Genomic DNA, 26793 nt, shown 5'->3' with positions numbered 1-26793 from the left:
CTCTCTGCTACCTTGTTTGTGTGTTGTACAGAATATTTTGCTGAGTCCATCAGTGAGCCTGAGAAGGTTCTGGGCAGTGGAGGCCTGCAAGTTAAAACCTCCTGTGCTTCAATGACATCACCATTTTCTGCTCTGATCCACTGCCAGTGCACAGACTCATGAGCATCTGTGACCAATTCAAAGTGGCCTCAGGAGCCACGGTAAAACAAGGCAAGAGCGAGGACATGTTCTTTAGGAGTTGGCTGACTGATCCTTTATCCCCTTATCCATTAGATCAGATTACCTGTAGGTGCTGGGCATATGATTCATAGGGTCTGAGGCATGCGCAAAAGCCTGGATGGAGCGTATTGCCTAGGTGAGGCAGAAACTGGACTAATGGGAGCACCACTGCCCTTCAATTGCACGTAAAAACCTGGTAATCAGGTGTGAGGTACTGATGGTATTGCTGCAATTGAGCAGGTCTGGCCTATTTTCTGAACCTGTGCCATTCCAGTAATCCAAACCATCTTCCACTTCATCTGGAGATCAAAGATCGGCCGTGTCTGCGTGGACACTTTGTATAAACCGTTGTATAAGGGAGGAGGGCTGAACTCAAAGCTACCCTCATTCCGTTGGCCACCTTTTGTGTGTGGCTGCATGCAACTGTACATAGACCCTCAGTACACAAACACTAAGTGTCACTACATACTGAGGTTCTACCTGTCCCTGGTGTTGCGAAGGTTGGGCCTGGCCTCATTGCCACGGAATGCTCCAAGTAGTAGGACCATTCCGTACCACCTGTCCATCATGGAAGAATTTGTAACGGGAAATACCTTTGACCACAAGTGAAAGTGGTTCCCTGAACAGACAGTAAAGTCATTTGGCAGAATGCCTGATTGCCAGAACTTTCCAACAAGCACCAAGACATAGCTTAGCTGGTTGTGAGAAGGGCACTGCCCATGAGATTGTTCATGTACACCCGGACTCTGTCACCGCACAATGCCCTCAAAACAGCTTTGGTGGGGAAGAGACTGTCACACATCTCCTTCTGGAATGTGCTCATACAAAGAAGGTTTGGAGAGCAATGCAGTGGCTTTTGTTGAGATTTGTCCCAAGCAGCCCTGTGATGCAGGACTCTGCTGTGTGGGCTGTTTTCTGGGATGCACACTGAGACAAACGTCAACTGCACCCGGTGGACCATCAACTCGGTGAAAAGCTCCTCGGTCTGCTCAGAACCTGTTGGTCTTCCAGTGCAAAGAGTTGACCTCAACCAAGTGTTGCAGACTGACACATTCCAAGGTCCAAGACTATGTATAGAGGGGACGCACTAAAGCTTGGGGCAGCTGCCATAAAAGCACAGTGGGGAAAGACCACCGTCTAAGGTCTTTCTGCTAAAGTACAACAAAGGTGCTTTCGGTTATCTGACCCTCTGTTTGTCTCACATGTACATAAATAGTGGCCTCCTTGACATTTGGTTTTGCAATTGCAAGAAATTTCAAATTTCAATATTTGTTCTTTCTTTATATGCAAAGACTCTACAGGACTGCTTTAGTACCTGGCATTGTGGGGAGGTGGGGTATTATTGCTGGACTGTTAATCCAGAGACCAAGATAACATTCTAGGTTCGAATCCCGCCACGGCAGATGGTGGAATTTGAATTCAATATTAAAAAAATCTGAAATTAGGAACCTAATAACCATAAATCCGTTGCTGATTGTCGGAAAAACCCATCTGGTTCACTGATGTCCTTTAGGGAAGGAAACTGCCATCCTTACCTGGTCTGGCCTACATGTGACCCACCACAATGTGGTTGACTGTCAACTGCCCTCTGGGCAACTGGGATGGGCAATAAATGCTGGACCATCCAGCGACGCCCTCATCCCATGAATGAATAAAGAATAAACAGTGTACAAAATATAATTTTTATGAATAAAATATATTTTTGCAATAAATGAAAAGACAGACCCAAAGAGAGACCAATGGTGGATCTGAGTGGGAATCCGGACATAAACAAGGACAAGAGATAGTAGGAACTGCAGATGCTGGAGAATCCGAGACAACAAGGTGCAGAGCTGGATGAACACAGCAGGCCAAGCAGCATCATAGGAGCAGAAAGGCTGACGTTTCGGGCCTAGACCCTTCATCAGAAATGGGGGAGGGGAAGGGGGTTCTGAAATAAATTCTGAGAGAGGGGGAGGCGGATAGAAGATGGATAGAGGAGAGGAGAGGATAGGTGGAGGGGAAACAGACATGTCGAAGAGGCGGGGATGGAGCCAGTAAAGGTGAGTGTAGGTGGGGAGTTAGGGAGGGGATAGGTCAGTCCAGGGAGGACGGACAGGTCAAGGGGGCGGGATGAGGTTGGTCGGTAGGAGATGGGGGTGCGGCTTGAGGTGGGAGGAGGGGATAGTTGGGAGGAAGAACAGGTTAGGGAGGCGAGGACGAGCTGGACTGGTTTTGGGATGCGGTAGTGGGAGGGGAGATTTTGAAGCTTGTGAAATCCACATTGATACCATTGGGCTGCAGGGTTCCCAAGCGGAATATGAGTTGCTGTTCCTGCAACCTTCGGGTGGCATCGTTGTGGCACTGCAGGAGGCCCAGGATGGACATGTCGTCTGAGGAATGGGAGGGGGAGTTGAAATGCCTTGCGACTGGGAGGTGCAGTTGTTTATTGCGAACCGAGCGTAGGTGTTCTGCAGAGCGGTCCCCGAGCCTCCGCTTGGTTTCCCCGATGTAGAGGAGGCCACAACGGGTACAGCGGACAAGATTTTTCTAATCGTAGAAACAGAAATTCGGAGCAGCACTAGGCCATTCAGCCCTTCAAGTCTGCTCTGCCGTTCAATGTGGTCATGGCTGATCATCCAGCTGAATACCCCGTTCCTGCTTTCTCTCCATACTCTTTATCCCCTTGCCCTAAGGACTGTGTTTTGGCCTCAACTGCTTTCTGAGGCAGAGAATTCCACAGCTTCAAAATCCACTGGATGAAGATATTTCTCCTCATCTCAATCTTAAATGGACCACCCAATATCCTTAATTTGTGACCTTGTCGATACTTAAGTACGAGTAAAGGTAAAGGCAAGGGACTATATTCAGTTTAGTTGAGGTATGTCTGGGGACCTCACGCCTATGATTTGCACGTCCTTCACTATGTGGGAAATGCGTCACTGCTCCAGGCAATATGGATGACCATATGTGCAGGGCATGCCTCCAACTGGAGGAACTTGACCTCCAGGTTTTTGAATTTGAACAGCAGCTTAGGGGCATTATGATGCATTCATGAGACTGAAGAGTTCAGGAATAGCACATTTCAGGACATGGTTACACTGCAGCTAAAGGAACAGAGTACATGGAGTATTTGTAACCACCAAAGAGAAGAAGGGGACCAGACAGGTAGTGAGGGAACCTGTGAATGCCTCTCGTAAACTATTTTCCTGCCCTGGAAACCAGTGAGAGTGGCAATTCCTCTCTGGAGAAATCTCCGATTACACCCAGTGCAATGCAGGACTGAGTATAGGAAGAGAAGGAAAGAACAGATGAATAGATTGCTGGATGTCAAAGGCATTGTGACCATTTCTGAGGGAGGTGGGGGACTGTACAAGTTGATAGAATTACATCTGAACAGGACCCTCGCGGGGAGGTTGCTAATGTTTTTGAGGAGGAATTACGCCATATTGGGAGGTGCTTGGAATCCTGACAAGTGGGTCAGATGGGAGAGAAGCCAAGATGGAATCAGGAGTTAAAATGTGAATAAGTGAATCTGGAAGACAGAGGAAACATAGGCTAGATAAGAAAAAAGTGATTTTAGCAAGGATAAATTAAATATTTTTTATGCAAAGAGCCTAAGGAATAAGATAGTCAAGTGGAGAGCACTAATACGTATGTGAGAGTATGATATCTTGGAAGAAAGATAGGCTGAAAGTTATGGAAAAGGATAAGAATGGGCTGGGAATAAAAGATCTAAACTGGGGAAAGGTTAATTTTACTGAGATAAGATACAATTTAGTCCAAGGGGACTGGGGAGCAGCTACTTGCAGATAAAACTGTCAGAGCAGTGGGCAGCTTTCAGAGAGAAAATCGCAAGATTAGGAAAAATATGTTCCTGAAAGACCCCTAGATGTCAAGGAACATAAAGGTTAGTATTAAGACAAAAAAGAGAAGTTTGTACTAGATAAATTTGGATAAATACGAGGTATTGCATTTTGGTAAAAGAAACAAGAGCAGAACTTACGCAATTAATGGTAGGGCCCTGGTAGTGTTGTAGTACAGAGAGACCCAAGGGTTCAGGTACATAATATTTTGAAATTTATGTCACAAGTAGACAGGGTGGTTAAGAAGGTATTTGGAATGCTCACCTACATTGCTGAGACCTTTGAGTACAGGAGTTGGGACATCATGTTGAGGTTGTGCAGGATGTTGGTGAGGCCTCTTCCAGTGTGCTGTATGTAGTTCTGGTTGCCCTGCTATAGGAAGAATATTACTAAATTGGAGAGGGTTCAGAAAAAAATTAGTAGGATGTTGCTGGGAATGGAGGGTTTGAGTTATAAGGTGCGGCTGGATAGGCTGGAACTTTTTTCAGTGGACCATATGAGGTTGAGAGGTGACCTTATAGAGATTTATAAAATCATGAGGGGCATAGCTAAGATAAATAGCAAAGATCTTTTCCCTAAGGTGGAGGAATTCAAAACAAGGGGTCATATTTTTAAGGTGAGAGGAGAAAGTTTTACAAAGGACGTGAATGGCAACTTTTATACACAGAGAGTGGTTCGTTTGTGGAATGAATGCCAGAGGCAGTGGTGTACGCAGGTACAGTTAGAACATTTAAAAGATATTTGGATAAGTACATGAATATGAAGGTTTGGAGGGATGTGGGTCAAGCGCAGACAAGTGGGACTAGTTTAGTTTCGGAACATAGTTGGCGTGGACTAGTTGGACTGAAGGGTGCGTTTCCATGCTGTGTGACTCTATGACTAGATGCTGAAGGCTCAGTATAACACAGTCCCTATAAGACTATAAAAATTGAAGAGGGGAACTTCAAAAGGAAATTAGGAAAACTAAGATAGTGCAAAAGAAAGCACTGGTCAATAGAACAAAGGAAAACCCAAAAGGCTTTTTAAAATATATAAAGAGCAAGAGAAAACTAGGGAAAGAGATAGGACCCCTTAGGGACCATCGATGTAATTGCATATGAACCCAGAGGACATGGCCACAGTTGTCAATGAATATTTTGCATCAGTTTTCACAATGGAAAAAGGCAACGTGAGTATGGATATCATGGTGCAGGACTGAGAAATGTTAGAAAAAAAAACGTAAAGAGAGAGAAGGCACTAGAGGGAGTAGCAGCCTTAAAAGTGGATAAAATCTTTGAGCCCTGATAAAATGTATCCTAGTCCATTGTGGGAGGCGATTATCAGAGGCCTTAGCAGTAATTTTTAAATCCTCTCTGACCACAAACGAGTGCCAGAGGACTGTTAAAATTGTCTATTATTAATAAAGTTGGTAAGATAAATAATGAGGAAGATAGCCATACAATGCAGGATAATATTAATGGACTAGTCAGCAATGCAGAGCAATGGCATATGGAATCCAACCCAGAATAGTTTGAGGTAATGCACTTGGGGAGGCCTAACAGGGCAAACATTCACACTATGAGTAATAGGATCTTGGAAAGTGCTGGCGATCAGAGTGATGTTGGTGCGCATATCCACAGATCCCCTGAAGTTAGCGAGACAAGTGGCGAAGAAGGCAGGTGGAATATTTGCCTTTATTAGCAAAGGCATTGAATACAAGAGCAAGGAGGTTGGAATTGTGTAGAGCACTTTTTAGGCCACAATTGGAGTACTGTGACTGGTGAGGATGCAGAGGAGATTTACCAAGATAAAAGCTACGTAGAAGCGAGAAATCTAAAACATACACAGAATGCTAGAGGAACTCCATTGATCTGGCAGCATCAGTGGAGAGTGAAATAGAGAATGTTTCAAGTCTATTACTACCAAGATGTTGCCTAGGAAAATTAATGTCTGTTCACTACTGTAAAATATAAGAGTATTTGCCTTGTATAAAGAGTAAAAATGAAAATAAAATTAAAAAGTTGTAAGTAAAAAGGGGAATTTGGAATGACATCACACGACACATAATAAATTCAAGGATCGTTTTCTTTTGAGCAGCAGAGTTTAGACAAAGGAAATTGACAAACTGAAGAGACAACTCCGTATGGAGCTGGAGTAACACAGCAGGTCAGGCAGCATCAGAGGAGCAGAAAAGTTGATGTTTCAGGTCGGTACCCTTCTTCAGAAATGGAGAGGGGCAAGGGAGCCGGGAAATAAATAGAGAGAGGAGGGGTGGGGCTGGGGAAGGTAGGTGGGATGGCAGTACGTGAGTGCAGGTAGGGAGTGGTGGGGATTGGTCAGTGGGATGGGTGGGGTGGTTAGGTGGGAGAGAAGATGGATAAGTTGTGTCAGGTCAAGAAGGCGGGGATGAGAGGGAGGGTTGGATATGGGATGAGGCTGGGGTTGAGGAGATTTTAAAACTGGTGAATTCCATGTTTAGGCCATTGGGCTGTAGGCTCCCGAAGCGGAAGATGAGGTGTTGCTCCTCCAGTTTGTTGGTGGTGTCGTTGTGACACTGGAGGAGGCCCAGGTTGGACATGTCACCCAGGGAGTGAAAGAGGGAGTTAAAATGGTTGGCGACTGGAAGGTGTTGTTTGTCGCGTGCAGAACGCACATGCTGTACAAAACGGTCTCCGAGTCTACGCTTGGTCTCACCAATGTAGAGGAGGCCACATCAGGAGCAGCGGATACAGTAGATCAAGTTGTACAGCTGAACCACTGTCTGATATGAAAGGTTTGTTTTGGGCCTTGAATGGAGAGAGTGGAGCGGATGAGGGAGTTGCAGGGAGAGCAGTTCCTACGAAAGGCAGATTATGGTGAGGAGGGAAATAGCTCTTCTGTTTTGGGGTCGGATTGTAGGTGGCAGAAGTGGCGGAGGATGAAACGTTGGATGCGGAGGTTGGTGGGGTGATATGTGAGGACAAGGGGGAATTTGTCTTAATTTTGTTGGGGGGAGGGTATGTTAGGGCACAAGAGCAGGAAATGGAAGAGATGCGGTTGAGGGCATTTTTGATCAAACTGAAGGCCATTTTGAAAGCTCAACCAGCGGCAAAAACCTAAGGCCTCCACTGAAACATCGTTTTGAGTTTGCCATCTTCTAGTGCGTCACAAGAAATTATTCATAGATGACAAAGCAATTTAAGAAGCAATGACTGGCAGTTGTTTCTTTATTCAGACACTTTAAAAACACAGAAAAAATAATATCAGCAATCCAGAGTATGTTACCTAGTCCTTCCAAAGTTTGAAAAAATTTGAAGATGACATGTCAGACTTAAAGGCGCTATCAGATATTTTGCAGTCACAGTTGTCACACTGAGACTTGGTGAACAGAGGGCAAAATATGTTATATATTGTTGATTTTAGATCCTGGGTCGCATTTGCATTCAAAAAGTGATACTGTGCTTACAAAAGTTGGAGACTATTGCACTAGGGCTATGGGCCAAATGCTGAAAAATGGGAATAGTGTAGTCAAATCATTTTTGACTGACACAGACACAATGTGCCAAATGTCCACCTCCTATGGTGTAAACGTCCACGGATCCCATTGTGCTATTTTATGTTTGGCATTCTAATAAACTGCTTTTGTCACTTACTCTGTTAGTTGTTTCACTGTATTTAAAGCTATATTTATGATTATAGTGGTAAAAATAACAACAAATTACACACCCCCCACTCCCCCTCTGGATTTCCGTGAAATGTCCTCTCAATCTGTTCCAGTAGGAGATAGAACAAAAGAGAAGTACAGCACAGGAACAGGCCCTTCAGCCTCCAAGCCTGTGCCAATCATCATGCCCTGACTAAACTAAAAAACAAACCTTCTGCCCTTATTCGCTCTGTATCCCTCTATTCCCACCCTATTCATGTAACCATCCAGATGCCTCTTAAATGTTGAAATGTCACCCTATCGGTTGTAAACCTCACTTTTTCACTCCTGTAATGTGATCTTATCATAGCAGAAAAAACTTCAGGGCATCATTATCTCAGTACGGGAATCTGCCATTTATGTTGTACGTTGGACGTCAGTATGTCGAATAGGTACAAGACAAGTTTTGAAAGAACTTCATTTCTAAAAATAAATCAGATTTCCAGCAGCTCTGGTATTTTTGTTTTTGTGTTTGAAAAGAAAATATTATTTGTACAATGTGTGGCATAAATTGATTCAGTATAGACCATGACTATAAGTATATTCATAGAATCATCATTGATGTAAGCAATCCATAACCAGATCAAAGTGAAAATAAATTGTTAGCGTTAAATATGAATGGAATGGCTTTTCCAGCTTTTCAAAAATTGTTTTTGCTGTGATCATAAAACAAATCGTTCCAATGTTCTGTGCAAATATTTTGCTACTCTTTTGCGTATGCTCCCCACTCCGTCACTTCTTAGAATTTTGTAATAGAGTGTTGAATTAATGGATGAATAAAAAAAAAACTGGCCAAATCAGTGGAATTCCAAACTTAATTCTGTGCAAGAAAACAAAAAGTACTGGAGAAATTTAACAGGTAGAGCATAGAACAATACAGTACAGTACAGGAATAGACCCTTCAGCCTGCCATATCTGTGCCGACCGTGATGCCATTCTAAACTAATCCCATCTGCGTGCACATTGTCCTTATCCCCCTGTTCCCTGCGTGATCATCTGTCTGTTTAAATGCATCTCAAACATTGTTGTAGACATCAAAGAAGGTATTATTCTGGGACCTGGTTTTGAAATTCACTAACAGATGGTGGAATTTGAATTCCATAACAAACCTGGAATTAAGAGTTTAATGATGACCGTGAAAATGTTTTCAAATGTCAGAGAAACCCATAGGGAGGAAACCTGCCATCCTTACTAGGTCTGCCATACATGTGACACCAGGCCCCCAGAATTGTGGTTGACTGCTAACAGCCCTTTGGGTAATTAGGATACGCCCACACCCCGTGAATGTATTTTAAAAATGCAAATAAGCGTTGGAAAGAATGTTTAATGGAATTACATACAGTACTCATTTAATGCACATTTAATTAGTTAAGATCTTGGATGCTTTCAAAATCATGGGGTATCAAGTGTGCGGATCATACTGATCACTGTGTTTTCCCAATCTGAGAAAAGAATGTGAATGTAGTTATATAATCTATGCTGATTAACAACATAAAGTTGACCCTTTGTGACCCACTTCAAGCATAGTGGAAGTACCCCATGATTTTGTTGTTATCTTATTCATGGGGAAAATCCAGAAGCAAAAACTGAAAGTCTGGCAGGTGGGATGGGGCTTTCAGATCAATGTTTGCCCCAAAGGATTATTTTAACTGATTGATCGAACACTGAGGCAGTAATATTAGGGCAGATTTAAAGTTGAATGCGTAATACAGGCTCCCAATAGCAGGAATGGAAAGAAAAATAGCATTGTTGCAATTTTTCAACTGTTAGGTGAGTTTTAAGATTTTGGATTTGGCTATCATTTGAAAGTGCACATCTATGGTAAGAATCATTGTAAAATGATAAACAAAATGGCTGAATTCACTTAATTTAATTCACACAATGACTAATTGCAGTGAGGCTAACGTTTTACAAACAAGACTGCTGTTGCAAAGTCACACTTGACTATTCTGCACGATTTCCAATTGAATATTCTTAAAAGCCTGAGAAGCATGACTTCCAAGTTTGAATTCTGCTTTAAGACTGTTTATGACAATGTTTTCAAATTCACTGGTCCCACTCCACAAATATCATCTATATCCAAGCCCACACTTTAGTTGATGCTTTTTTCCGTTAACCAAACTCTTTTTTAAAAAAAAAACTCACTCAAATTATTACTATCTCCCTGCATTTAAACAACCAATTCATACCCAATTAACTCTTAATTAATAAATTCATCACCTCTTTCCTCATTCCATTAGATCTCAGGCTTTAGATCATTTTAGATAGTAACAGTTGTTAATGTAATATTTGGCATGATTCTGTGATTGGGTAGCACTTTCTGGGCAATTTGGAATGTGCCAGAAATTGTATCAACAACTAAATTTAAGATTATCAGTTGAGTTCGTAACATGACACACTTAGGCTTGCAATAAGCTGCATATTCACACACAGGGCCTGATCCTCTGAAAAGGCATAAAACATAAATAAATTCTTCAATTAAAGAAAAGCTTAGGCCACAATATTCCTTGATGTTGTCTCTGTGGCACAGCTTGACCAATCAGAGCCTACTTGCCAACCAATCAGCACCCTGTTACTCATACAATATAAATCGTTAACTTTAAACTTTATGATTTTTGCATGTGTTGTGATGAGTGCGAGCTGAAAAGTTTTGGCAGCTTCTTTTACACCAATGATCTTACCAAGTGATTATTCCTTTTCTTTGCTTCTTGGATGGCAGCTATTTGTGATCCTGTGATTTATATGGCCTATGCACATCTGTTGTTTGTTCAATTGTCTCATTACTACTCCCTTTGTCCTTGCACCGTGGAATCTTTTATCATTTAATTTATCCTGCCACCCACTCTGTCAAGGATCTTTTTGTTCCTTTTCCAAACCGTGTTTCACATGTCTATAATGTTTAACATTTTTTTCCATTTTGCTGAAAGGTCACTGATCTGAAATGTTAACTCTGTTTTCTGTCCCCAGATACTGCTATACCTGGTGAGTATGTCCAGCACTTTCTGGTTTTGGTTTGAATTTGCAACTCCTACAGTGTTTTGCAAATTTATCTTTCTGTTAAATCTGTGTTGTACCCTATTCAGATCCTCAGTCATTCCAATAATGTATACCCTAAAAGCGATTCTCAGTCCTGTTGAGGATTTAGATGGATTCATCATTACATGTAATCTTCAGCATTTTGTTGTGCTCATGAGAGGACCTATGATTCCATTCACATTTTTATAACTTCATCAGTCTGTACGTATCTTTAGCTATTCTGCTCTTTCATGATAGTGAGTCTACTGCCATTTTATTTAATAGAGACTGATTTAAAGTACTTATTAAACACTTCTGCCAATTTTAATCATAATCTTTAAATAAATAATCCTTTCATAAAATCATAGAATCCCTACAGTGTGGAAGCAGGCTATTCAGCCCATCAAGTCCACGCCAACCCTCCAAAGAGCATCTCACCCAGACCCATCCCCTTACCCCGTCCCTGTAACCCTACCTTACCCATGGCGAATCCGTCTAACCTACACATCTTTGGACTGCACCTGGAGGAAACCCATGCAGACATGGGGAGAATGTGCAAACTGCACACAGACAATAACCTGGATCCCTGGTGCTGTGAGGCAGTAGTGCTAATCAATGAGTTACTGTGCCACCCTTTCCTCTCTACTTTCTCAGCTTGCTTTTGCTAGTATTTTTATTTGGATCATTGGGAGTTGTGCATCATTCCTATTGATTTTTTTAAAAAATCCTGCTAGTTTTGGCGTTCTTAGTGTTCCCCTTAACCACTTTTATTATTTTCTCTCATTCTCCATTAGTTGTTTCAATATTCATGTAATTATCATATGCCCAAATTTCAATTTTGGATTGGTTTCTAACCAATTTTATTTAACTAGGCACCTTAAACTAATTGTAGCTGAATTGTTCAATGCAGTATTATTGTTCTACTGATTATTGCGCCAAATCCTCCTTCCACCTCACCTCAGGAAGTTTGCTCCTCAATTTTCTTGAATGTATCCTGTTCTAATCTGGTGTTCTAGTTTTTTTAGTGATTTTTTTGGTTTCTATGTTTTAGTTGGATCTTAAACTTGCATTTTTGGCTTAACTTTGAAGGTTCTCACCCATCGATTTGATTACTCATAATCCATCTCGCAATTGTTACAACACAGGGATAGCAAGTCAAACCGAGTCAGCCTCCATGTCTCTGGATTTACAGCACAATGAACTTAAAACATTCAATGTCCCTCAAAATTTCTCAATTGTTCCTAAATAAACTTTACAAATAATAGATCTTGAATATCAAGTTTATAACTTAAACAAGAGTTAACAGTAAAAGTAAAAAGTTATTTATTAGTAATAATGTAACATTAGCAGAACACAGATGAACAACAAGGCAATCTAATTAATATTTACAATTTAAGCCAAATATTCCTTCGCTAGAAATCCCCACTCTCTCACCAATGACTGTGTTAAGGGATAACTTTTTAAAAAAATTCATAAATTGCCAATTTGATAACAGTTTCAGTGATGAATACAAGGCCTTCATGAAATCCTTGGATGATTTGTATTATAAGCATCTCAGTGCCAAATCATCTTAAGCGTTCTTAGAGCAGTAATTAACCTGCATTATCTTTCCAGGCTTGTTCTCAACGGCAACTGTCAGTGTTTTGTTCTCCATTTTTTTTAAAACCAGCTGCTGTTCAAAGTTCAGTACTCAACTTCACCTCTCAGTTCCAAGCTAAAATGAGAAAAATAAAAGAAAAATAGTGATGGTGTCAACACAGTATCTTTGCCTAACTAATTTCTTGCTTGAGGAAAAAGGAGCACACTTGTTAGTGAATTCTGTTCCATTTTCTCCATTTAACTGTGCTCTGCCCCAACAGTAAATGTGAATCATTCGAATCTTGCAGATTGATAATTTTGGTATTCATTTCTTAAATCTGACTACAGGTCTCCCTTCCAAACCCTTTTTATCTTTTGAGTTCCAGCCAGGTTGTGTCTGTACTCCTTTTCTTGTGCAGACCATAAGAAGTATGAACAGGCGTAGATCATTTGGCCCTTCAAGCTTGTTCCACCATTCTAGGATCACAGCTGATCTGATACTCCTTGCATCCATTTTCCTATCTTTTCCCACAACCTTAGATTCTTGAACAGGAAGGGAATTAATCTATCTCAACTTCAAAAATACACAAGCGCACTACACCCACAGCTGTCTGTGGCAAGAAGTTCTAATGACTCTCAACCCTCTCTGAGAAGAAATTCCTTCTTATCTCAGTGCAATGAAATGCTTTTTCTCGCATTCGATTCAGAGCGGTGCCAATATGTTTATAGGACCTGAAATCAAACCAATACATATGGTGGCATAAAATGACACAAAACAAAGCAATTTTGAAAAATAGTGATGCAACACAATACAAAGCAGCACATAAGAGTGACATGTGGCAACAGTGCAAAACAGCATAACATTGGAACAGATTACACAAATTAAGAATTCAGGCCCTAAAATGTGCGTGAATTTAAAATAAGATTGCTAAATCCAGCAGCTTATTAATGTACTGTTAAATTGAAAATAAAAGAGACCTTACATTACAAAGCTAATTGTTGTGAATGGGGAAAAAGCTTCTTGCTATCCACCCTATCTATACCTCTCATGATTTTGTAGACCTCAATCAGGTCCCCCCTCAACCTCTGTCTTTCTGATGTAAATAATCCTAATCTACTCAACCTCTCTTCATAGCTAACGCCCTCCATACCAGGCAACATCCTGGTGAACCTCTTCTGCACCCTCTCCAAAGCATCCACATCCTTTTGGTAATGTGGCGACCAGAACTGTAGCGCAGTATTCCAAATGTGGTCGAACCAAAGCCCTATACAACTGCAACATGACCTGCCAACTCTTGTACTCAATACCCTGTCCGGTGAATGAAATCATGCCATATGCCTTCTTCACCACTCTATTGACCTGCGTTGCCACCTTCAGGGTACAGTGGACCTGAACACCCAGATCTCTCTGTGCATCAATTTTCCCCAGGGCTTTTCCATTTACCGTATAGTTCGCTCTTGAATTGGATCTTCCAAAATGCATCACCTCGCATTTGCCTGGATTGAACTCCATCTGCCATTTTTCCACCCAACTCTCCAACCTATCTATATTCTGCTGCATTCTCTGACAGTCCCCTTCACTATCTGCTACTCCACCAATCTTAGTGTAGGAGGTTAAATTTCTAATTGACTTCGTTGATTGATTAAAGTCAGACTAACAAGTCAGCATTGGTCAGGGCCTTGCCAGGGGAAGCATGTATACAGCATGCTCAATCAGCCAATGTTGACAAAGCTCAGAATAGTGCCCAGCATTAATTATGGTGCTGCTATTGGACAATATTTGCTAAATAATACCAACTTTGATGAGAATTATAGCAAAAACTAATTTAAGATTGTCCATTGGGCTCAAGCAATGATTAATTTGCACGTGCTAGAAGCTACATTTATTCACACACAAGTCTCTGTTCCTGATAAGGCAAAAAGACTATGTCTCCATTTTGCACCTTGTTTGCTGGGGAACCAAGGTCCCTGTGGCCGTTCCGCTCAATAACAAGTATACTTCTTTGGATACTGTTGAGGGGATGACCTACCAGGCGAAAGCCATAGTGGCCATGTCCTGGCACTGAGCCTGGTTCTGTGGCTCAGAAGGGAATGGGGGAGAATAGGAGAGTGATAGTGATAGGAGATACAATGACTAGGGGAACAGACCGGAGATTCTGTGGTCGCGATCGAGACTCTCGGATGGTATGTTGCCTCCTGGGTGTCAGGGTCATGGATGTCTCGGATCAAGTCTACAGGATTCTTAAGGGGGAAGGTGAGCAACCAGAAGTCGTGGCACACGTCGGTACCAATGACATAACTCAGAAAAGGGATAAGGACCTGAAAAGTGAATGTAGGGAGTTAGGTTGGAAGCTAAAAGGCAAGATGAGCAGAGTAGTAATCTCAGGATTACTACCGGTGCCACAGGCTAATGAGGCTAGGAATAGAGAGCGAGTGCAGTAGAACGCGTGGCCACAGAGCTGGTGTAGGAGGCAGGGCTTCAGATATGTGGATCATTGGGATACCTTCTGGGGAAGGTGGGACCTGTACAAAAAGGACGGGTTGCATCCGAACTGGCGGGGGAGCAATACCCTGGGCAGGAGGTTTGCTAGAGCTCTCCAGGAGGGTTTAAACTAGTTTGGCAGGGGAATGGGAACCGGAGCTATGGATCAGAGGATGGGGTAGCTGGTGTACAGGCAGATACAGCATGCAGAGAGTCTGTGAGGAAGAACAGACAGTTGATAGGGGCAAAGTTGCAGTCAGTGTGCTGGGTTGAAATGTGTCTATTTTAACGCAAGAAGTGTCAGAAATAAGGGTGATGAACTTAGAGCATGGATCAGTACTTGGAGCTGGCTATTGTGTGATGTTGTGGCTGTTACGGAGACTTGGATAACACAGGGGCAGGAATGGTTGTTGGATGTTCTGGGATTTAGATGTTTCAAAAGAAATAGGGAGGGAGGTAAAAGAGGTGGGGGAGTGACATTGCTAATCAGGGATAGTATCACAGCTGCAGAAAGGGAGGTCATCAAGGAGCGTTTGTCTACTCAGCCAGAATGGGTCGAAGTCAGAAACAGGAAAGGAGCAGTCACTTTATTGGGAGTTTTCTATAGACCCCCCTAATAGTAATAGAGACACTGAGGAACAGCTTGGGAGGCAGAGTTTGGAAAGGTGCAGAAGTAATAGGGTTGTTGTCATGGGTAACTTTGACTTCCCTAATATTGACTGGAACCTCCTTAGTGCAAATAGTTTGGATGGAGCAGATTTTGTCAGGTGTGTCCAGGAAGGATTCCTGACTTGATATGTAGATAGGCTGACTAAAGGGAGGCCACATTGGATTTGGTGCTTGGCAACGAACCAGGCCAGGTGTCAGATCTCTCGGTGGGAGAGCATTTTGGTGAGAGTGATCCCAACTCCCTGACCTTTACTATAGCTATGGAGAGGAATAGGAGCAGATGGTATGGGCAAGTATTTAATTGGGGGAGAGGGAATTACAATACTATTAGGCAGGAACTGTGGAGCATAAATTGGGAACAGATGTTCTCACGGAAGTGCATGACAGAAATGTGGAGGTTGTTTAGGGAGCACTTCCTGAGGGTGTTGGATAGGTTTGCCCCACTGAGGCAAGGAAGGGATGGTAAGGAGAAGGAACCTTGAATGACAAGACATGTGGAACATCTGGTCAAGAGGAAGAAGGAAGCTTACTTAAGGTTGAGGGAGCAAGGATCGGACAGGCCTTTAGAGGGTTGCAAGGTAGCTAGGAAGCAACTGAAGAATAGACTTGGGAGAGCTAGAAGGGGGCATGAAAAAGATTTGGAGGGTAGGATTAAGGAAAACCCCAAGGTGTTCTATACTTATGTGAGGAACAAGAGGATGGCCAGAGTGAGGGTACGGCTGATCAGGGATAGTGGAGGGAACTTGTGTCAGGAGTCAGAGGAAGTAGGGGAGGTCCTTAATGAATACTTTGCTTCAGTATTCACTAGTGAGAGGGACCTTGTCGTTTGTGAGGATAGCGTAAAACAGGCTGATATGCTCAAACAGGTTGATGTTAGGAAGGAGGATGTGCTAGAAATTGTGAAAATCATGAAGATAGATAAGTCCCCTGGGCCAGATGGGATATACCCAAGGTTTCTATGGGAAGCGAGGGAAGAGATTGCTGCTCCTTTGGTGATGGTCTTTGCGTCCTCACTGTCCACTGGAGTAGTACCAGATGATTGGAGGGTGGCAAATGTTATTCTCTTGTTCAAGAAAGGGAATAGGGATAACCCTGGGAATTACAGACTGGTCAGCCTTCCTTCAGTGGTGGCCAAATTATTGGAGAGGATTCTGAGAGACAGTATTTATGATTATTTGGAAAAGCATAGTTGGATTAGAAATAGCATGGTTTGTGAGGGGCAGGTCATGCCTCACAAGGCTTATTGAATCCTTTGAGGATGGTAGGCTCGTTCAGAAATTAAGGATGCACGGGAATCAGGGAAATTTGGCTGTTTGGATACAGAATTGGCTGTTCAATAGAAGACAGAGGGTATTAGTAGATGGAAAGTATTCAGCCTGGAGCTTGGTGACCAGTGGTGTTCTACAGGGATCTGTTCTGGGACCTCTGCTGTTTATTATCTTTATAAATGACTTGGATGAGGAAGTGGAAGGGTGGGTTAGTAAGTTTGCCAATAACACGAAAGATGGTGGAGTTGTGGATAGTGTGGAGGGCTGTTGTAGGTTGCAACGGAACATTGACAGGATGCAGAGCTGGGCAAAGAGGTGGCAGATGGAATTCAATCCAGAAAAGTGTGAAGTGATTCATTTTGGAAGGTTGAATTTGAATGCAGAATACAGGGTTAGTGGCAGGATTCTTGGCAGTGTGGAGGAACAGAGGGATCTTGGGGTCCATGTCCTTAGATCCCTCAAAGTTGCCACACAAGTTGATAGGGTTGTTAAGAAGGCGTATGGTGTGTTGGCTTTCATTAGCAGGGGATCGAGTTTAAGAGCTCGAGGTTATGCTACAGCTCTATAAAACCCTGGTTAGACCACACTTGGAATATTGTGTTCAGTTCTCGTCGCTTCATTATAGGAAGGATGTGGAAGCTTTAGAGAGGGTGCAGAGGAGATTTATCAGGATGCTGCCAGGACTGGAGGGCAGGTCTTATGAGGAAAGGTTGAGGGAGCTATGGCTTTTCTCATTGGAGCGAAGAAGGATGACAGGTGACTTGATAGAGGTTTACAAGATAATAAGAGGCATAGACAGAGTGGATAGCCAGAGACTTTTTCCGAGGGCGGAAATGGCTATCACAAGGGGGCATATTTTAAGATGATTGGAGGAACGTATAGGGGAAATGTCAGAGCTAGCTTCTTTTCACAGAGAGTGGTAGGTGCATGGAATGCACTGCCAGTGGTAGTAGTAGAATCAGACACATTAGGGACATTAAAGCAACTCTTGGATAGGCACATGGATGATAGTAAAATGAAGGGAATGCAGGTTAGTTTGATCTTAGAGTAGGATAATAGGTTGGCACAACATCGTGGGCCCAACGGCCTGTACTGTGGTGTACTGCTCTATGTTCTAAGAAAGAGGCATTAAATTATATCCAAATCCTAATGCCCTGCCCATTCAGCATCAACTTAGTTTGAATTTTATAACTTGATGAGATAGTAATCATGAGTACATTATGCATGTCCTCAGTATGTTCTGTGACCTCTGAATTCCTTTAATCTCCTTTTTGTATTTTGAGTATTACGATCTGAAAATAACTAGCAGCAAATCTTTAGTTTTAAACAAACAAAGTTTACTTTATTGCACCACTTCACTGTTGAAAGTTACTGATTTTAGAAGTGGTGATAATTATTAGATTAAATACATATACAAAGATTATAAGCAGATATGGATAAAAGATGTATGTAAAAGAAAGTTTATTATAGATATAGGCCTGCTACTTGCTTGAAGATTCTTTTTCTGAAATGAAGATGGTGGAAATCTTGAAAAGCACTTTGAGCAACTGTGATATATCCTAGAGTTGAATAATCAGAGTTTATCGCACAATTAGACTGAGCAGACCAGGTTCTATAGAGAATTAAGGCTTCTCTAGTTTGCATTTTTGGCACTGTGACCATTGGTAACCTGGTTGAGCGCAGCATTCCTCACCTGGTTGGCTGTTTTGCCCTCTTCATGTTAAGAACCCTGCTCTCTGCTGTCTCTTTGTTCAGCGTCAATAGTGTCTCAGTTTTGCATTTTCTGGAACTAAATTATATAAACAGGAAACTAATCGATCCTCCAACTGATTGGAGCATCACAAAAGAATATGTTGGACTTTATCAGTATTTTCATAATACATACTGCTGGTGAAACTGTAAAGATATTTACAATCCTAAATACAAGGAATCTTAAGCTGAAATTTGATTGCGGTATCATTTTGCCAATTTTTGCCATTTCTGCAAAGCAAAATCCACAGAAAAGTGGTACAGTATATGTAGTCCAGATAACTCTAATTTCAGGGAGGTGATGGCCTTGTGGTATTATTGCTAACCTATTAATCCAGAGACCCTGGTAATGTTCTCGGGACACAGGTTCAAATCCTGCCATGGCAGATAGTAGAAATAGAGTTCAATACATATCTGGAATTAGGAGTCTAATGCTGACCATGATGATCATTGTGGATTGCCAGTAAATCCTATCTGGTTTATTAATGCTGTTTAGGGGAGGAATCTGCAGTCCTTACCTGGTCTGGCCTACACATGACTCCAGATGCACAGCAAAGTCGTTGACACAGGGATGGGTAATAAATGCTGGCCTGGCCAATGACACCTACATCCCATGAATGAATAAAAGAAAACATTAACTGTTGGGTCTTTTCCCCATTTTCTGACTATTATTTCTAATTTTATGTTCTTTCAATATCTCTTCATTTATCTTTCATTCCTATTTTTCCTATCTTATAATTTAAAATCTGTGTCCAAAAGTAGTAGTGTTTGAAAGTGAAATAATGTAGTTTTCATTTGTGTTCCTTTTATTTATGTTCAGTTCTTGGTGATAAAAGGTCTTGGGAATTTCAGCTAAGGTTTTTTTGAAGTCGGGCATTCTTTGTTTCCCTCATTCGTGTTCACATTCCTTAATGTATATTCAACATCAAGGTGATTTTTTAAAAAAAAAAGTTACTGTTTATGAATTTGACATAGTTGAGACAAGTCTTATTTGTACCTTACTAATGATTTTAATAATTGTGAAACCATGTGCTTTAGACAGTAACACAGCTGAATATCTGTACTTAGCATTCCTCAGGAGAAATAATAATGCAACCACAGTACATTGTTGTTGGGCCCAGTTGGTGTTAAATCCTTTGGGGGTTACTCAATATTGACATTTAAATTTTTGACTTTTCAGTCATTGAAAATATGTACAACCTGCTAATTGGAATTTTGCATGAGTGAAACCATAAAGTGCAAGCACTTTCCATGTTGGTAAATGGAGAATACTTTAGGGAATTATTGCTAACAGTAAGTATGTAAACGTTAGATTTCCTAGCCAATTGATGGAATGAACATTATCAATTGAATGTAAGCTTTTACCTGCAATAATAAAGCAAGGCTGGCATCTGGAAAACTGGGTTTAGAATCTAAAAGCTACTTTTCTTTAACTCATGATAACCAATTTTCATGTTAACAGGATGATATGTTTTTACACAGCTAAATAAACCCCACAGCACCCAAGTTTCAAAAACATAAACTCTTTTGAATATTTTGGAAATGCTTCCCATGCTAACCTATAATCATTGAATACACATTCTGTCAGCTGGTTCTGTAATAAATTCCCACGTCTATATTCTAATGAAAGCTGCCTGTGTAAACTTATCCCCCAGAATTATATCCACTAATTGATAAATACTCTGCCATTCACCAATGGCAAATGTGGATAATTACACTGTAACAGTCTTGTATTGGCAGTTTCTATTTTAAATGTGAAGGAAAGAAATTATGAATGAAATAATAAAGATTGAATGTACTACTTGAAAAACTGAAGGATGTTTGCATCTTCTGATCTAAATAATTAATTGCTATTTCATTCAAATTAATAAGAATACTATACGAGTCTTCATTCCCTGTCAATATTTTATGAGATTTTGAGGTGAATAATTCTTTGGAAATGAAATTCATTAACTTGATTTTGAGATTTTCAACCCTCCTTAAACAATGTTTTCCTCCTGTTTGCAGATGCTGGACAAGCTGCAGAATCGTTGGATGCTCACAGGTTTATGGGAAAAACTGGAGGAGATCAAAGCCATTATTGTTGAGCCAAAAGGGGGTGACAAAAGTGACTTTGATACATTGATGCAGTTCTACTATAAGGTCATAAAGGATAAAGAAAGCAAAGGTACACCGTTGAGAAAATATCAGTCATTATAATCTACAAAAATATTTACATTTCAATATTTGCACTGAAAAACAAATGGTCTATGTGAATTAAAAGTCAAATTAGGACTTGCATTCATAACCTGAAGTGAGGCATTTTCAGACAGTGTCAACATTAAGTTTGGTAGAGCACAATCAGAGGTATATAAGCAACTCCATGTTAAAATCATTTTCAAAACAAAAGTTAATATGATGCAAGAAATCATGTATATTAATTGAGGTGAGTACAGTTACAACATGTAAAATACATTTGAACTGGTACATGGATTGGAAAGGTTTAAAGGGATATGGGTCAAACACAGACAAGTGGGACTAGTTTAGTTTAGGAAATCTGGTTGGCATGAACAAGTATGGCCAAAAGGTCTGTTTCCATGCTGTATGACTCTATGACTGTAGAATTTAACTAAGAAATATTATCTATTAAATCATTTATGGATGTGAGGAAATCTACATTTAGTGATATATTCATTATTTGGAGCTCTGGGCCAGAAGGTTCATATCCCACCTGCCCCAGGCATGGTTGATTTAATAATGTCTGTACTGGTGTCCTGTTTCATTTTATTAAAATACCTGTATTCATTATTGAGTAGAACCAGAGCTAATTCTAGTTCTAATGACAACTGCTTTGATCCATGTAGAAACTATTAATTGTTTTTAAAAGTTGAATTCTTAGTGACCAACTTAATAACTTAAATTATTTCAAGTTTTGAGATTTTCAAAAGCAACATTAATTAAACATTACTTCATAAGCAGCAAGTATTCTAAACTACAGCAAAGTCATCCTTTGTTAGTGTATGAACACACATAAATAATCCAGATCCACATACTTTATGCAGCACACGCACTGTGGAATGATAGTCTTTACAGGAAACAGTTTCATTTTAGGCACACCTTTGAATCACTCACTTCTCCTTGATTTGCTACATGGTAACAAGCAATGATCATTGAAGATTATTTACCTTCAGCATACTCATTCCACTGGTTGCTTCTTTGGTTGTGACGGAATACATTTTCCAGTGTCTTTAAATTTCTACAGATTTCTGTCTCTTCGACTGGAAAATGTCTTACCACCCCATTCTGTCTGGTAGCTGATCGAGAAAAATATTCTTTTTTTCCTCTTCTGACCACAGTGTCTGCTCTTCCTGATTCTCTTCAAGACTCCCTCACTCCTCTCTCTCTTTCTCTGTGTCTACAGTTTTTTGTAATCTGTCTGCTTGGGAACCCTGTAAGTCTCCACAAAGTGAAATCAGGTGCCTCTCATTTTGTGTCCAGGAATGAAATATGGCATTGGCCCTCTTGTGGCACCGTGGTACCATCCCTACCCCTGGATTGGGGGGTTAAGGACACTACCACTGCAACACAAGAGCCCCCTAAATGCCATATTGCATTGTTTTCTTTATGTTTGTTTTATATTGTCCAACCTATGCCCATTTTAGCCCTTTTCTGGGTTTCTTATTTTAATTTAACCTTACTGCCCAATTTTGGGAATGTCAGGCTAAGCCTAGTCCAAATATGTCAGCCTGTCAATAGTTCCATCAGGGTACTCCCATTGTCATGTGTGGCATTGTCCTATCAAGAGGAAATGTACAAGCAGCTTGCTTTTGCATACAACTTTTAAATACCTGGACTGCCCACTCAGCCAGACCTTGAGGACAGATGGTAGGGTGCCATGTGGATGTGCCTCACCCCCTTTGTCTTCATAAAGGTATGAAACTCCCCATTGATAAATGGGGCCCAGTTGTTTGTTAGAAGAACCCCAAATATACCACGCATATTAAAAGATTAGAAGAGTTTTCCTGTGGTGTTGTATGAGGTACTGGAGGCCATTCTGTGCATCTGAATCCATTTTTAATGGGTGTCGATGAAAATGACAAATATAGAGCCCATTAATGGCCTTCAGCACTTTAATCCTATCAACTTCACAGTTGCTCATTCAGTGTAAACAGCTAACATGCACAAAAGCTCAGTGGTTAGATCTGCTGCCCCACAGCACCAGGGATCTGGTTCAATTCCAGTGTTAGGTGACTTTCTGTGCGTAGTTTGCATGTTCTCCCCATGTCTGCGTGTGTTTCAGCCGGTGCTCTGGTTTCCTGCATGAGAAAGCTGTCTGGGTTCAGAGAATCTAGATCTGGGGGAACAATGTAAAGGACGTGATATGCCCAAAGTTTTTGAGAAGATTTGTAGCTCAGGTTGTGGATGAGATTGTAGACTTGTTCGCCGAGCAGGTGTGTTTGATTACAGACGTTGCGTCACCCTGCTAGGTAACATCATCAGTGTACCTCCAGGAAGCATTGGTCTTCTGTCCTCCTTGTTTTTTATATGCGTTTGTTTGCTGGGAGTGGTTGGCATCACTTCGGTTCTGTTTTTCAGTGGTTTGTCTATCAGATCCAGTTCAATCTGTTTGTTAATGGAATTCCGGTTGGAATGCCAACCTCCAGGAATTCCTTGACATGTCTGTTTGGCTTGTCCTATTATGAATGTGTTGTCCCAGGCGAATTCGTATCCTTCTTTGTATTGAGACCAGTGAGAACTGGTCGTGTCTCTTGATGGCTAGCTGGTGTTCCTGCATCCTTATTGTGAGTTTTCTTCCAGCTTGGCCTATGTAATGTTTCTCACAGTCCTTGCATGGTATTTTGTATATTATGTTAGTTTTGTTGGTTGTGGGTATGGGATCCTATACGTTCATCAGTCGCCGTTGCAGGTTGGTTGTTGGTTGTTGGTTTGTGGGCTACCCTGATACCTGGGGGTCTGAGTAGTTTTGTGGCCATCTCTGATATGTATCTGATGTACGGTAGGGTGACTGGTGTGTGTCTGTCCGTATTGTGTCTTCTTGTTGTGGTCTGTCGCGGAGGTAATGGTGGATTGTGCTTTTTGGGTATCCATTTCTTTTAAAAACTCAGTATAAGTGCTCCTGTTCTGCTGTGCATAATTCCAGGTCGCTGCAGTGTGTTATGGCTCATTTGAACAATGTCCTGATGCAGCTCCATTTATGGGTGTTGGGGTGGTTGCTGGTGTAATTAAGTATCTGGTCCATATGTGTGGTCTTTCTGTGTACGCTGGTCTGGAGTTCCCTGTTGTTCTTGCATTCCACCATTACATTCAGGAAGGGGAGTCAGTTATTGTTCCCTTCTTCTTTTGTGAATTTTATTCCGATGAGGATATTGTTTATGTGTCATTGAGTTTCTTCTAGTCTTGTGCATTTGTTAATCACGAAGGTATCATCTAAATAGCGGACCCAGAGTTTGGGTTATATAGTTGGGAGCATTGTCCGTTGTAACCTTTGCATCACCGCGTCTGCAATCAACCCTGATATCTGGAATACATTTGATGTTCTGTTGATTTGTTTGAATATATGGGCATTGAAGGTGAAGTGGGTTGTAAGGTACAGATCCAGAAGTTTCAGGGTGCTGTCCTTGTTGATGCTGTTGGTGCTGTGAGGTGTTTGCCTTCCTGATTCATCCAGCAGTGTGGCAATTGTCTCTTTGGCTAGGTCAGTGTTTATGGATGTAAATAGTGCTGTTATGTAGAAGGATATCATTATCTCGTCCTCTTCTATTCTGGTGCCCCTGGTGATGTTGAGGAATTCTTGGGAGGACTGGATGGAGTGGGTAGTGTTGTTTACTAAGTATTTCAGTTTCTGTTGTAGTTCTTTGGCTAGTCTATATATTGGTGTACCTGGTAGTGAGACAATAGGTCTGAGGCGGACCCCTGGCGTGTGTACCTTAGAGAGTCCATAGAAGCAGGGTGTGTTGGATCCCTCTGGCTTCATTTTTTGTTAGTCTGTCTTGGTGTTAGCTCCTGAATTGTGTAATTTCTTCAATTGTTATAATCCGATTCTCTAACTGTGATATGCCATTTAGGACCAAGATGAAGAGAAATCTTTTGACTCAGACAGTTGTGAATCTTTGGAATTTTCTATTGCAGATGGCTGTGGAAGCTCAGTCTTTGAGTATATTTAAAGTAGAGGTTGATTTTTTTTTATTAGCAATGGAATAAGGGATTAAGGGGTTAATGTGGGTAAAAGGCGTTGAAGTGTTCAGTTAGCCATGATCATATTAAGGGATGGAGCAGGCTCAAAAGGTAAATGGCCTTCTTGTGTTCCTATGTTTTTATGTTAACCAGGTCCCGCAGTCTCAGTGATAGTCATTATCTGACTTGTTGGTGAGTTGCATTCAATGTTGCTTCACAACCTCTCCATTTTCCAGGGTAATTTGTTTTACTTTAAGTTCAAAGGACAGCCAAAGACGTTGCCATCTTAAAACATCTCTTATTTGTAGCCCAGCATTCTGTGAAACATCCAGTGCCTTACCTTCTGTTCCGATTAGACCCAATACATTCATCTTATTAATTATCCTGAATAGTTCGCACATGTGCAGCAATAAGACTTGCCTGCACAAATACATATTGTGGCTGCATAAGGTGAATTCTGAAAAAAGACTTGCGCAAATTCTTGAGCTGCCCATTTGTGAACATAAACGGAATGTGCTGTAATGACCAAAGCCACTACAGACTAAGCTGCATATATGATACACTGAAATGACTGATGTTTGCTGGACCTTTTAGCCCAGCTCAAAATGTTTACATATCTATGGCTAGTAATCTTTTGCAAGCTGATTTATCTTTACCCTTTTAACTGTCCTTTTGGTGCAGTGCCTTGATTTTTCTTTCTGTTTTTGTTCTTAGGTGGAGCTCTCTTGGTAGCTGTTTGCAGGGGAAAAGTCAGTGAAGGACTTGATTTCACTGATGATAATGCCCGTGCCGTGGTTACAATAGGCATTCCTTTTCCAAATGTCAAAGACCTCCAGGCAAGTAATTAAAACTAAGAAAGGATGGGCTGCTGAAACCTTTCCACTTGCAAAATAACCCATAAAAACATATAAGGTAGAATGAAAATGCCTGCAGGATCACATTAAAAATGTTTAGTTGAAGCGCCTGTGTTATTGTGCAGCTTGTGGAGCAACACATCTGTGCCACACTTTGTCCCCGTAGTCTGCTGGCAGAAATGTAATACTAAACTAATTTATCGTTTAAAAAGAAAACTGGTCAACAGTATATCCAACTAAAAACTTCACTTGTTTTTTTTTTATAGCCTTCCAGAGTAATATCTAGTGATTTATATAAGAAATGGCAGGACAGTTAGAGTAATATACACGGAAACAGACCCTTTGGTCCAACTTGTCCATGTTGACCAGGCTTCTGGCCCATATACTTGTAAACCTTTCCCATTCATATACATATCCAACTGTCTTTTAAATGTTGCAACTGTATCGGCATTTACCACTTCCTTTGGGAGTTCATTCCATATACTCACCACCCTCTGTATAAAGAAGTTGCCCCTCAGGTCCCTTTTAAATCTTTTCCCCACTCACCTTAAACCTATGCCCTCTAGATTTGAATGCACCCTACCCTACGGAGAAGACTTCTGCTATTCACTTTATCTATGTCCCTCATGATCTTACAAACCTCTCTAAGATCACCCCTCAACTTCCTACGCTTCAGGGAAAAAATGTCCCAGCCTATCCAGCCTCTCCTTATAACTCAAACCCTCCAGTTTCGGTAACATCCTCTGCAAAATGATCAGATTGGCTGAAATTTGCTACAGCTATGTTCAGAATTACTTGGAGAAAATGTTCATTGTTTGTTCCACAAAGTTTTTAAGGATCTAATAGGATTGAGGAATTAGTTGATAAATGTTATTATACAGAAACCTATTACAGTAGGATATATGGAGGGTAGTCAAAAAATGACCTATTGTAAATGAGGCACAGACATTAAAAGGCCAAGACATTTCACTTCTTTTCTACATATTTTCAGGCTTATTTCCACTTTTCACATCTCCAATAACCCGTAAGTAAATGACAACAATGAGTAAATATCATGCCGAATTCACTGCTGTGTATTTGTGTCTGCCTCTCAGATCACCTTAACTTGAGTTGTTCACTGAGCGTTCTTCCACTCCAGATACTTCCCATTATTCCATTGATTTGTGAAAGCATGAAATATTTTTGTTAGAGCCCTAGATTCTTTTATACAATGTGGCAAAGTCTAATGAGAAAAGTTTTTGTGCCTCTTACATACCACCTGTCTTACAAAATAAATATC

General features: G+C 41.1%; 1 protein-coding gene across 2 annotated transcripts in view; it reads left to right on the top strand.

Annotated features, from left to right (window-relative positions):
• brip1 (BRCA1 interacting helicase 1) overlaps positions 1 to 26793 on the top strand; it is a 222607-nt gene that overhangs the window by 129858 nt on the left and 65956 nt on the right. For both annotated transcript variants that reach the window (XM_048612789.1, XM_048612788.1), the window contains exons 15-16: positions 20494 to 20653; positions 25375 to 25496. In XM_048612789.1, coding sequence (XP_048468746.1) covers positions 20494 to 20653; positions 25375 to 25496 — 282 coding nt within the window. The remainder of the gene's footprint in view (positions 1 to 20493; positions 20654 to 25374; positions 25497 to 26793) is intronic.

The sequence above is a fragment of the Rhincodon typus genome, chromosome 26 (genome assembly GCF_021869965.1).
Source record: "Rhincodon typus isolate 14 chromosome 26, sRhiTyp1.1, whole genome shotgun sequence".
NCBI lineage: Eukaryota > Metazoa > Chordata > Chondrichthyes > Orectolobiformes > Rhincodontidae > Rhincodon > Rhincodon typus.
The sequence above is the reverse complement of the archived record's forward strand: the minus strand, read 5'-3'. Positions and strand labels throughout refer to the sequence as shown.